The sequence below is a fragment of the Dipodomys spectabilis genome, unplaced genomic scaffold (assembly GCF_019054845.1).
Source record: "Dipodomys spectabilis isolate Male_0828 unplaced genomic scaffold, ASM1905484v1 ptg000174l, whole genome shotgun sequence".
Classification (NCBI taxonomy): Eukaryota; Metazoa; Chordata; class Mammalia; order Rodentia; family Heteromyidae; genus Dipodomys; species Dipodomys spectabilis.
The window spans coordinates 9,093,904-9,106,832 of record NW_024870851.1 but is presented as its reverse complement, the minus strand read 5'-3'; the positions used below and the strand labels follow the sequence as shown (position 1 = coordinate 9,106,832).

General features: G+C 40.2%; 1 protein-coding gene across 3 annotated transcripts in view; it reads right to left on the bottom strand.

Annotated features, from left to right (window-relative positions):
- Positions 1-12,074, bottom strand: part of Ttc21b (tetratricopeptide repeat domain 21B) — a 55,207-nt gene extending 43,133 nt beyond the window's left edge. For 2 of the 3 annotated variants that reach the window (XM_042694126.1, XM_042694128.1), the window contains exons 1-6: positions 12,007-12,074; positions 8,074-8,203; positions 7,875-7,985; positions 4,828-4,994; positions 1,553-1,675; positions 89-246 (exon numbers count right to left, since the gene is read on the bottom strand). In XM_042694126.1, coding sequence (XP_042550060.1) covers positions 89-246; positions 1,553-1,675; positions 4,828-4,994; positions 7,875-7,985; positions 8,074-8,203; positions 12,007-12,027 — 710 coding nt within the window. In that variant the 5' untranslated portion in view covers positions 12,028-12,074. The other variant, XM_042694129.1, reaches the window with a different exon arrangement.
- Between the last annotated feature and the right edge of the window lie 855 nt (positions 12,075-12,929).

Genomic DNA, 12,929 nt, shown 5'->3' with positions numbered 1-12,929 from the left:
CCAGAAAAACAAATAAACCATAGACTCTTGTTTTCTAATCATTATATCCAGATCCAAAAAGTTTTAAGACATTTTTAAAAAGTTTAACCTTTGTGCAGTCTCAACTGTCTGGTCCCAGTCCTGCAAGGCTAGTTGTAATTTCATTTTCTTTTCAAAAGCAGGAAGGAAAGTGGGAAAGTTCACAATGATCTGGTTCACAGTCTCCAGAGCACCTGAGTAATTCTGGCGCACCTCAAGGCACTGTACCTAACGGAGACAAGGGGCATCTATTACAATCAGATGGTTCAATGTATCCACATCATGGCAGGTGTGCCATTAATGTGCAATACTTTCTGATTTTCCTGAAGAAAGCACATATCACTCCTATAACCAGAAAAAAAAAAAACAAGATTTTTTTAAAACTCACAACAACATTTTAAATAAATATACATACTTGGAATGGTTCTCCTGCAGTTTGAGAGTTGTCTCCTCCAAAATTCATGTTGAAACTTAATCCCTATTGCAGCAGTGCTAGGAGGTGGGGACTAAATAGGACATTTAGTGTTCATGCTTAGGACATGAAAAATTATAAAAAGGGCCTATGGCACTGAGTTTGGTCACTTACGCTTTTCTGCCAAGTGAGGAATAGCTCTTCTCCCCTCTGGAAGAGAGTGTCATCACACTCAGAGTAAATGTATTCACTTATTTATTTTGCTGAATATTTAAGAACAAAAGTTAAGGTGTTTCAAGTCATTAAGGATTAAGGACCCACCTTAAATGTTTTCACAACTAGAGACAGCTCTCATAATTCCCCATCCCTCAAAATATCAGTCAGACCATATTATTTCTCTGCTGAGAACTTTTCATTGGCTGCCTGTCTGTATGACTCAAGGCAAAGTCAATCAAAAGTCTTACAGAACAGACTAATTGTCTCATGGCCTTTTGGCCCACACTCTTCCTCTCTCCTCCAGTGTTCACTTCTACCCTCTTCATTCACTTCTCCTGGCCTTGGGTCCTCATTTCACCCTGTATGTGCCTGTAAGTTATCTTGTCTGTAATGCTTTCCTAGGGTACCTATCGGATTTTAACCATCTTCTCTCTTTGTTCCAAAGTCACCGACTATGTTTAAAAAGTTCTATCTGCAACTTCATGACTGGCTCTCCTTTGCCATCCTCTCTAGTTTTATGTATTTTCCATTGCATGATAACGTTACCATCTCATATACTACCTGATTTACTTACTTTGTTCATCATTCATCTCCTTCAGTAGAATATAACACAGGTTTTACTTTGCTCACTTCATCCCTGATATTTACAGAGACATCTTACACATAGTTGACAAGTAGTAAATGTTTGAGTCAGGAAAGTAACAAACACAAAACCCATCCTGGAAGCAGGCACTCTGGTAGGGAAGGCCTTTCTCTAGTGTGTCTGACGCAAATGCAGATCCCTTTGAGAGCTGCTAACACCATCATGAAAAGCATCAACATTTTTCAACTTTATGGTTTTGTTAGTTTTTTGAGTGTTCTGAGTAAAATTTAAAATATGATCTATTCACCTTTATTCCAACTCACCTTGCCCAGCAGAGCAAAAATATCATTTCCATCTTGTAATCCTTCCTCAAAACTCCGTAGTGCTTTTTTGGTATATGGTTCTTTTCCTTTCGTAATATCGAGCCATGCTTTCAAAACCTGCCCCTGAAGAAAGAAAAAGGCTCACTCAGATCAGTTCCCATTTCCCAGATCTTTTTTTTTTTATTAACAAAGGAGGGAACGTTAATGTCACTTCTGAAGTAATGACTAACAAAAAGGATATTTCCAAAGAATATCATGAACAATGAAATTCTGCATAATTAGATTGCTTTTAAACCTTTGGGGTATAATATCAGAAACAAAATCATGAATTTCAGCCTTTATTATTGGGTTCTATATAAATGTTAAGAAGTCTCTCAAATATCCATTAGTGCTTAAACCAATATTCTTCTCCAAGGTTTACTAGTAAATTATTATTAACCATGATTAACATGGACTTTGGTACACAAGTAAGACTATGTTACCTCTTTGTAGACACATGGTCCAAGTGAAACAGCACAATTCTTCATTCATATGAAACAGATACCTTGTTTCACACATTAAAGATCCAGATAACCGCTAGTAATTGTGCACAATGTTTTGTTATTGTGCTGGGATCTGAACTCAGGGCCTTGTACAGACAGGCAAGCACTCTACCACTGAGAACCTTCCTCTGGCCTGTCAGCTATCTTCTTTTTTTCTTTTCTTTTTTTATTTTATTTTATTTTTTTGGGTCCGGTCGTGGGGCCTGAACTCTAGGCCTGGGCGCTGTCCCTCAGCTCTTCAGCTCAAGGCTAGCGCTTTGCCACTTGAACCAAAGCGCCATTTCTGGCTTTTTTCTTTTTGCTTATGTGGTGCTGAGGAATTGAACCCAGGGCCTCAGGCATGCAAGGCAAGCGCTCTACCACTGAGCCACCTTCCCAGTCCCATGTCAGCTATCTTCTTATCCTCTCTGATCAAATGAAAAGTGAAAGGGCTTGAGAAATTAAAATTTAAACAGCTATGGATATTTACAATGCATCATAGGATTGAAAGAAAAATTATTTTTCTTTTCAAAGTGAAATAAGCAATGTGAGATGTGCAGAAAGAAAGAAAGAAAGAGAGAGAGAGAGAGAGAAAGAAAGAAAGAAAGAAAGGAAGAAAGGAAGGAAGGAAGGAAGGAAGAACAGAAAGGAAGAACAGGAAGGAAGAAAGGTAAGTCAGCCAGGCACAGTAGCCTAAGCCTGTACAAAGATCCTATCCCAATCAATAAAAAACAGGGTGAGCTGAGTGCCAGTGGTTCAATCCTGTAATCCTAGCTATTTTGGAGGCTGAGATTGAGGATTGAGAGTTTGAAGCCAACCCAGGCAAGAAAGTCTGTAACCCTTTTATCTTCAGTTAACCACAAAAAGCCAGAAGTGACACTGTGGCTCATGTGGTAGAGAGCTAGTCTTGAGCAAAAGATGCCAGGGAAAGTATCCAGGCCCTGAGTTCAAGCCCCAGGACCAGCACAAAAAACAAAAAAGAAACAACAACAACAACAAAACTGGGTGAGGTGGCGTAAGCCTATCATCCCAGCTATACAGAGGTCTGAGTCAATAGCCTGGGCACAAATGATTGAGACCATGTGAGAAAAATAACAAAAGCAAAAAGGGACTGGAGCATATAGCTCAAGAATCTACCTGTCAAATGCTAGGCTAAGAGTTCAAAATTCCAGTATTGCTTGCCCCTAAATTTTTCAATTAACTCATAAATCCACAGGAATTTCTCTCAGATTATATTTATCTCTCCGTATTTTACCTGAAAATGTAACAATCTTAATCCACATCTGCTCAGTAGATCACTTTTGCTATCTGAATGGGCTCAGTGATTGTGGACACATGGAAATTCCCAAGCTATATTTCTTATTGTGACCCTTTTCTTTATTAGTCTTCTTTTGCCAAAGGCCTATTTCCTATGATAATCTCATTTGGAGCTAATATGTCACCCCTTCTCAAAGGTAACTCTTTGTCTGGCTATTTTTCTACTTAGCTAAGCAAGTTCCGATTTCAGGGCTCAGAGATATCTTCGCTATGTGATATTTCAATAACTTTCCCTCTCTTTCTCTTATTGGCTAGTAAGTCCTGTGGGTGCTTAACAACTCTTATTTGTACCTCTTATACAATATTTAACAGCATCCCTCCAAACCTTCTGCTACATAGTACTATTTTTTTTCCTCCTTTTTCCCTCAAGCCAGTTCATCGCATAAACAATTATTAAGTTAAGCTTCTGGAATTTCCCTTTAATAATAGCACTCCCATAACTTATAAAAATGCCGGTGGTTTCTCAATAGCTATTAAGTACAAATATTTGTACTTAGTAGTCAGGACCCTGCAACTCATCCTAGCCTAACTCCCTTAAGCTTTTCTTCTACCATCTTCACCTACATATACTGTGCTCCCATCAGGTAGGAGGGTGAGAGTCCCCTCGGCCAGCAGGCTCATTTTCATATACCATTTCCCACCCAGGAGTATCCACTTCTCTAAGTCTTCCTGTGGATGGTGTCTTTAAGTTTTAGTTTGTGCCATTTTAAATTATCTTTCCTTACATGAAAATACTGTCTGATACAAAGTACGAGCAGAATAAACATTGGCTATTATTTCTCATGCACTTTAATCCCAACTCTTTGCTATGTCTTGTAGTTTTTCTCATAATAAAAAGTGGGTGTGAGCTCTATGCCACTATTAGATGATTTAATCATGACAGTCAAGTTTATATATATTCTTTATCTTTGTACTACTAACAGTACAAATAATGATATTTATATCCAGAGCTATCGGATAAGACGGTAGGGGGGGGAGATAAAGAAGAAAGGAAGGGTAGGAAACAAGGAACAACAAAAAAGGAGGAGTTGGGAGGGATCTATTCAAGAGTTCACAGAAAATGCTTGATAAGAAATGTACGCATTACTGTGCTCATGTAATTGTAACCCCTCTGTACTGCATTTTCACAATAAAAAAGAGTTCACAGAATAAAAATAGGAAACTTTAGTTCCAACAATGTTTATATGTCTCTATCATATATAGACAGTTATGTACTATATTTAACTGCATATCATTCTAAGAACCAAGAAATCATCTCACATTACAAAAAAAGAAAACTTAGAGAATCCCTATTCTACAACATAGAAAATATTGAAACAAAGCTATTATTTATAGAGAACAGAGTAAGCAATAATGCAAAACTCAACAACAGATACTACTGAATATATTAATAGGCTTCCTTTAGCGTTTCTACTTCAAAGCAAGGAAAACAGCCACCTCATTGTTATCATTTGGCAGTTTCAGCATTCTGTCAATATATTCTCTCGCTTTATCATGGCGACCGATGTGCCACAGGAACAAGCCTGCATGGTACAACATTTTCTGTCCAGCTTCTTTACGTTGCTCCTTCACTCGGCCATCTAGTTCCAGAATAGCTTCTCTGTCTGGCAGGGGAAACGTATATTAGATGATAATTATAATAGAGATCAAGGGTTTCTAATAGATCACATAGTTAACGGGGTAGAGAACTGTGGCTCTATGGAATAGAAGCCAACACATAATAGCTAAACCACATTAGTATAAGCAAAAAGAAACAAGATTAATTTTAATAATATCTTATCCAACGATACACACACACACACACACACACACACACACACACAGGACATGCCAATACAAAACTGACATATAGTTACTGATGGCTTGTGTTCTCTTGTTCTTACTAAACTGTTGAAAGCTCTTGTTTATTTTATACTTACAACATATCTCTATTAAGATGTTTTTCTCAGAGCTATTTTTAGTTAGATGTTATGAATTTTACAGGTGAAAAGCAGATTTATATACTCAAGTCTTCCCATAATTAAGATTTCTAATAACTGAATAGATTCTCAGCTTTAAATTTAAAAAAGCAATTAAGTAGAATTAGAGAAAATTCAAAATTCAGCTCCTCAGTAAAACAAGCTACACTTTTGGTGTCAACCCATATAAAGTTACATAGTGCAGCCGTGTTATGTCATTTCTAAGACAGAAAAGCAATCTATGCTAGTAGTTTTTAATTCTTAGATTAAATTTTTTTAATAAATGTAAAATATTAGAGCAAGAACTCAAATTACTTGACTCTCAAATCCAATTCTGAAACATGTCAAATTAGTCGTAGTCCTGTACAATTACTGCTATTCACACTAGTTAATACTGACTGCTTGAGTGACCCCTTAAATACACATTCTTCTTTCAAGAAATGTTCATTCCTATTAGACCTACTATAAGTGGGTATCTGCTTAAGATACAAATGTCAGCCATACCCAGATTCTGGACTGAATTCAAATGAGGACAGGATATGCAAAAAGAAGGCAAAGAAATGTCAAGGGCTGTGATTACAACAGCTCTATCTTTTTGGAAATAGCTACCAAGGAAAGAGATGTCTAACTCATTTTTTTTACTCTTATAATATATATTTAAATGTGGTATCACTAAAATACAAACTCATGAATTAAGGAAACAAAGCTGGTTCTGAAGGCCTACAGATTTTCTTAGCAAGATTCCTCTTTCCCTTCTTTTTACCTCAAATATTCCTGAGACCATTGAGACATATTCATTATTAGCCATGACACTGAAACCAAAGAACTCATCAGGGCAGGATAAGCCTTTGTGTTCTTTGACCTGCATTTCTGTGTAATCCCTAGTAGGGCATCAGGAAGTGACACCATTGTGTCATCTCCACATACAGATGGCTGCTGACAGATCTTGGCTCAAGTCTTTCCATAAATAAACAAGGCTTAAACTAGCATTCCAAAGCAAGAACATTAGATCCCTTTTAAAACTCAAGTCTATTCGAATCTATCATTCGTGGTAGAAAGCAGAACTCAAGTGTCTCCAAACACAATCTATGTATCCATCTTTTTAGTGTTTTGGAAATCACATCTCCCAAGTTAACCAATACTGTTAGAAATAATGCTATGATTTAGGCTTATTAGTTCTAGCTCCCAATACAAATTATTTGCTCCAGCTAAATAAACTTCCATGGGAACAAAGACAAAGGGAATCTACACTAAGAACCAAATGTTTAACTACTATTATGCACCTGCACATTATTTTCCTAATGACTATTATTTTGTATTCAAATTCTACCTATTTTTCAAAGACCAGATTATTTTCTTTCACAGGCCTTTCTCAGATTACTATAATGGATTAATAGTTGATACCAATTTTAATGAACTATGAACTATTTAGTTTTCTATTACCTTATATAATAGTACTGCTAGAATCAAAGTTTGTCATTATTTTTCTCCATTAGATTACAAATCTGATGTCATGGATTACTTATTAGAGTTCTAAATGTATTTGACCAGTTCTGTGCCCCAAATAAGCATATAATTGTTGGATTCGTTTATTTGTTAACACACTGTATTAAATAACTTTTTTTATTAATTTGTGTTAAGCATATTTGGAATAAAAAAGGTAAGTGATACTTAGCTCCAGGAAAAAAAAAAAGTACTTATACTTAAGAGGTAATTCTAAGTCATGTAGGCAGTTGTTGCCCAGTTGTTTGAAAAAGGATCTTACTTTGACACTACTAGCTGTGACTGGATATATACATGGTGTATGTATATATATATATTATATATATATATAATATATATATATAATATATATATATGGACCCTGGATATATATATATATATATATGGGCCCTATGTCTTCTTTATGACCTATAATTTGGAAGATCTAACTTAGCCCTAAGCTACACAGTACACTAAGACAACTCAGCACAAGGTTAACTTGCTGGTTTATGATTTAGGTTCTTTTTATAACCTATACTCATCTATTCTAACTTACTACTGGATGAAAATTTACTGAATATCTTCTAAGGGCTAGCCTTCATGGGGGAGAGCTTAAAGACTTCAGGAAGCTTAATACATAGCAAATATATACTACATATTTCTATATGCTTGCACATGAAATATACAGTTGCTGTATTAATTTTTGTGTATGACTGCTGTTGGTTGCTATACATAATCTTTGCATATAATTATTTTTAGCTGTCCTTTTAAAAAATAATACCTGCTAATAAATATTTGTCTTTAACTCAATAAATCCTTATACTAGCAAAACCTCTGCCTTTGACGACAAGACTTACAAAAACAATTTAAGACCCATGTTTCCTGTGCTTGATAGATGTATAACTTGGTCATGGTGATAAAACATGCATGGTGAAAATAAGTAGTACAATGGGAAATAATACAATATGGAAAGACTAGGTATTCAGAAAATCAAAGGAAGTGGATAGGAAAAATTTCCCTAACTGTTGTACTTCAATACAATACCTGGATTAGAACTCAATTTATGAGTGAACATCAGTGCCAGTAGAGAACAAAGTGAGACATCCTGTTTATTTTTAATAGACTCAAATTCCCGAAGAGCTTCTTGAGTTTTACCTAAAAATCAATTAAGATGAAGAACGTTATTCTTAGTGCAAAGCAACTGTTCAGACCCTATGGCACATGCGTAGCAATTAGTTCAGACCTTCCATCAGAGTTGCATAGGCATGATAGAACTTGAATACTGGATCAGTCCCATACCGCTTCATTCCTTCACTGGCAATCATTAACACATGATGGAAATACTTCTCTTGACAATAGTAATTAATCAGCGCCTAAAAGGAAATCAGAACTCAGTTTTAAAAGAGATTCCAGTGTTCTGAATTAGAAGTAGATAACAATCGAATAATATCATTCCTTTAAATTATGGCTAAATAACAGCACTGGAAACTATGCCTTGTCTATGGGATGGACACAAAATTACTGACATAACTCAATTCTTTTCCAACAATCCCAACCTCTCATTTTATTAAATGTTTTAACAGCACTGACATCACATAACTTCCTCTTCTTCCATCTCTTTGGCCCACATTTTCTTAAAGGTTTTAGGTAAGTAGAAAACTGGAGGTGGGGTAATGAGATGATGATAGTAATAATAATAATTTTAATAAAAAGGGTCAGATTGTGAATTTCTTTTTTAAAGAAAGTATTTCTTGTTGAAACTGGTGCTGTTATAGCTATATAAAGTGATGACAAATTAAAGAGCAATTTAGCACCAAATGCTATCTTACTCGTTTGGTGATGCTGGGTGTTAGGTGGGGAATTGCACTTGCTTAGCAGGAGCTCAATCACTTGAGCCACACCCGCCATTACCGTAGCCTGGGACCCACCTGAACCTGCAATCCTCCTACCTCCACTTCCTACACACACGGGTTACAGGAATGCAACCCCATGTGTGGCTTGTTTCTGAAGGTCTTGCTATGTTTTCTGGCCTAGACTGGCTTGACCTAGCTTTACGTTCCACAAGACTGAGTGAGAGTACAGGCATATGGTATATTTTACTGGTTTTATGTCAGAATCCTATACTAAATAATTATCAGTAAGAATAAATGAGCCTTTTCGATATTGTATTATTTTGATTTCATTGTACTGATTTGTACACACAAACTATCAGGCCATACTATCATGAGCTGAATCTGTTTTTTACACTATTGCCACAGGATTGCTTCTAAGGTTTACCCTCTGACTTAAACAGGGAGGGCAGCTGTGGTAACCAGGACATGCCTGCTTCCTCCCTCAGTAGCCAACTTGGCTCATCCGGCCTATTCTGAATCTGCACTGATTCAGCAGGAGCAAGAAACATGGGGAAACACTGGCTGATGAGATTTAACTATAGAGGGTTCTAGACAGCTCGTTTCTAGACAGGCTTTTGTTTCTGGAGGGCCACATCAACATCCTTCTGCAGATCAGTTAGGCCAACGTTCTCTATCATGGTCACTCGGCTCCCCTCATGGAAGTTTGTTCCACGTGAGTTCTTGGCCATGTGTCTGCAAGCGTGAGCCACTCTCCAACTCTCCCACTCTCTAAGGTCCTGGGCAAGCTCTTGGTTGGCCATAACTAAGAACATTTTTCATACCATTCCACATGAGTGCAGCATTTCATAACACTCAACTATAACCCTCGGGAAACGCAAAAACAGGATGTAAAGGTGGAAAAAGAACGGGTTTCAAATCTCTGATTCATTTCATAGCAGCTGAGCTGACTCATTTGTAAAATATTGTTAGTAAAGCAAATGAAAATTAGTTAATCACAGGGTAAAAGTCCTATTCTGAAAAACAAAAAAGAAACAAGCAAACAAAAACCCGGGAGTTCCTGTGAGCTTACACAGTGATGAAGTTTTTAAAGGGACTTGTTTAGCTAAGGTTTCTCATCTTAAGCTCAAGATTCAGTTGTACTTTCCACCTGCGGCTTAAACCAACTCAACTCTGGTCTTCCTTCCAATTTTTCCCAATCCCCTAAGACTGATCGGTGATTGAGTTCTATTTCTCTACCTGTTATTCTCCAAAAATTCTTTGTTATTATCCTGGTACAAATTAGGCTGTTGAGGCCTGTTTTTTCCTTTTGTTTGTTTGGTCTTGCTTTGCAGCCCACACTTCAGTGGAACTTGCTTCCTCTTTCTGCCTCAGCCTCCTGAATGCTAAGATTACAGGCATAAACTACCAAGCCTTGTAGTCCATCAAATAGTTACAGCCCAAACCTAGGCTAGATAATAGACTTACAAAGTAAGACCCTGCTCAAAAAGAACAAGAAAACAAAAGGTAAACACCAAGTTATTGTAACTTATAATAATAAAAAATGAGTACCATATGGTCCCTGCTCTGGAAAACCTTTCAAATTCAAAGACAAGATGGAATACAGTAATAAGAAAGGGGCCCACAAATTGCTTTAGGAAATGTAGAATAACATTTAGAAGTTTGGTCAGTGAGGGTGAGATGAGAGGACAGAGGAATAAAATTAAGGGAAAGAAGCCTAGGGAGAATTTTAGCACTGGCTTTTGATTGCTAATGCGCCACTCTTTCTACACCCCTGACTTCCAAGATTCCCAAGAATGTTACAGGGTTTGCAATGTAGAGACACACAGCAGTGTAGAGGTAAGCAGTCAGCCCTTCGTGCCTGGAGTGGAGATGGCCAGGGTCAGAAGCTGGTCCATATTCTAGAGCAGGAGTGGCAAAGGGCAATGCGCCCTATTCAGTTTGTTCCCTGTTTTTATATGGTCAATGTGTTAAGATTTTAACACTTTCAAATCACTGGAGTAAGGTGGAGGTGGGATCTAGAGGAAAGTCAAATTTTAGTGTTAGTTTTATTACTGTAATGTAGCCAGCTCACTCATTTGAGTATCTCTGATACTCCTTTCTAGGTACAGTGTAGATGTGATAGAAAGCCCAAGTCCCACAAAGCTTAGCACACGTCCTGTGCTTGGCCTTGCCCGGGGAAAGTTTACCATTCTTATTCTGGGGTCATCAGTAAGACGCAAGTATTAACTATTGGACTGATGAGGTCAAGAAGGGTCTCATACCCAGGACTTAAAACTAATCCTTTCAATGATGATAAGCTGGTCTGTTTTTAGCATTATAGAGAAGTAATTTTTTTTTTAAATTAAAGATCTTATTTGAGTGGCAGTTTGAAGGATAAATGAGAAGGAAAGTGTTCAAAAAAAAATGGGGTGTGGGAAAGTTTGAAAGATGTTAAAATTTAGACAAAAAAACAAAAAGGTATTGCAATCCTCCCAAAGATCCTTCAAGGCCGAACTGACCTCCCTGGAGATGAAGGCAGCCTTTAGTTAGTGAGGTCTCACCCTAGCCACTCGGGTACAAGTTTCCTGGGGGCACACAGGAGGAACTCCACCAGTGGTGGCCGAAAGGGGGAATCAGTGACCCAGTAGCAGAAAGTCACTTCCAATGGCTTTGGTTTTCAGTCTTTGTTTGGGATCCCTTCTGAAGCGGACCCGCGGTCAGTGTGTACCGACTGGCTCAATCACAGAGATGAAGCTTACGGTAAAGCAGGCTCCTCCGTGTTGAATCCCGAGGTCTGTAATTGGTTAGATACAAGCCTGTCGGGTTCCTTTCACCGTCCAAGGGGAAGATTCGACTCTAGTCTGCGGCACATCCCCGCAAGGCACACCCGAAGCAGAGGCCTGCACTCCCAGCACCGGGACAGGCAGGCAGCAGGATCGGGAGTTCGAGGTCAACCCGGGCGACCTCGGCAGACCCGGCCTCAAAGTGCAATCACATACATCTGCACCTGGAGGCCCAACATCCCAAGAGTTCCTCGAACTCGAGATGCAGAGTACACGGACCACAGGGTGGGGAGCAACCCGCCAGGGGCGGCCGCGGACTCGGGGCGGGCGGGCGGGCGCAGACTCCTCGGGGCGGGCGGGCGCACCCAGGCCGAGCGGGTGGCGGAGGCCGCCCAGGCGAGGGCGGAGGCCGCCCAGGTGAGGGTGGAGGCTGCAGGCCCGGAGGCCAGGCAGCCACGGCGAGGCGCCCGGGCACTGCGGCCGGGTGAAGCCTACCCAAGCAAGGTCTGCCCACACCCCTGGCTCCCAGCGACCCCTTCGCCCGCCCACTCATCCGCTCACCTTCAACCCCTGCGAGTCCATGGCGGCCCACGACCGAGCCGCCCCAATCCACGGCGTGCGCCCACCGAGTCGCCCCGCCCCCTCCCCCCCCCCCCCCACTGTTAGCGGAGCCACCAGCCCGCTCGCGCGGCCGATGCGGTGGGCGGGGCTGGGAGGGGCAGAGCCACGCCGCTATTGGCTCCCAGGGAGAGGGGCGGGCCCTGGCGGCGGGAGGGGGCTGTGGGGAGGGGCGGCGGAGGTGGCCCAGCGGGGACCCCCTAGGGAGGGCTGCGAGAGCGACGCTCCGAGCTCCCGGGCTGGTTGGACGGGGTCAGCTGGACTGTGGATCGCAAAAGGCGATCCAAAGGGCTTCCGCGCCAAGCAGGAGCGTGGCTGGGCGGACCTGGCTATATAGGATTAAGAAATAGAGAAAAAAAAAGAGGGTGGAAGAAGGGTGTCTGTTTTCAGTCACTGGCAACAAAGACTCCATTTTCCCGACCTTTCCGCGGGAGCAGATTTCCGCATTGCGGCTAAAGCGGTTGTTGGACCAGCTTTGGGAAGAGCCTCTAACTTCGACTTGTAGTACGGCGCTGTGGCCGCCAGGTGGCGCAGGAAAGAAAGTCACAGATTCTCAGAAGCCGGATTGGCTTCTGAATCTTTGTAGGCAGGACGGGCTGTTACCAGAATACATACTAACATTTGCTCACGTTTGCCAGTCCTGGTAATAGAGGAACAAATGAGGCAAACACGTATGTGTGTATGTGTGTGTGTTGATGCTGCTAATTTTGAACAGAATGATCAATCCCTATGCAGGTTTTAACGTGTGTCCCCATTAGCCTGCTAGCTAGGTAAAGGTAGCACAGCTCTTCCTTTCAAAGCACAAAATTGAAATACAATAGGCTAAACGATTTTCTACTTATGCTTGAAGAAACTTTAAAAACAGT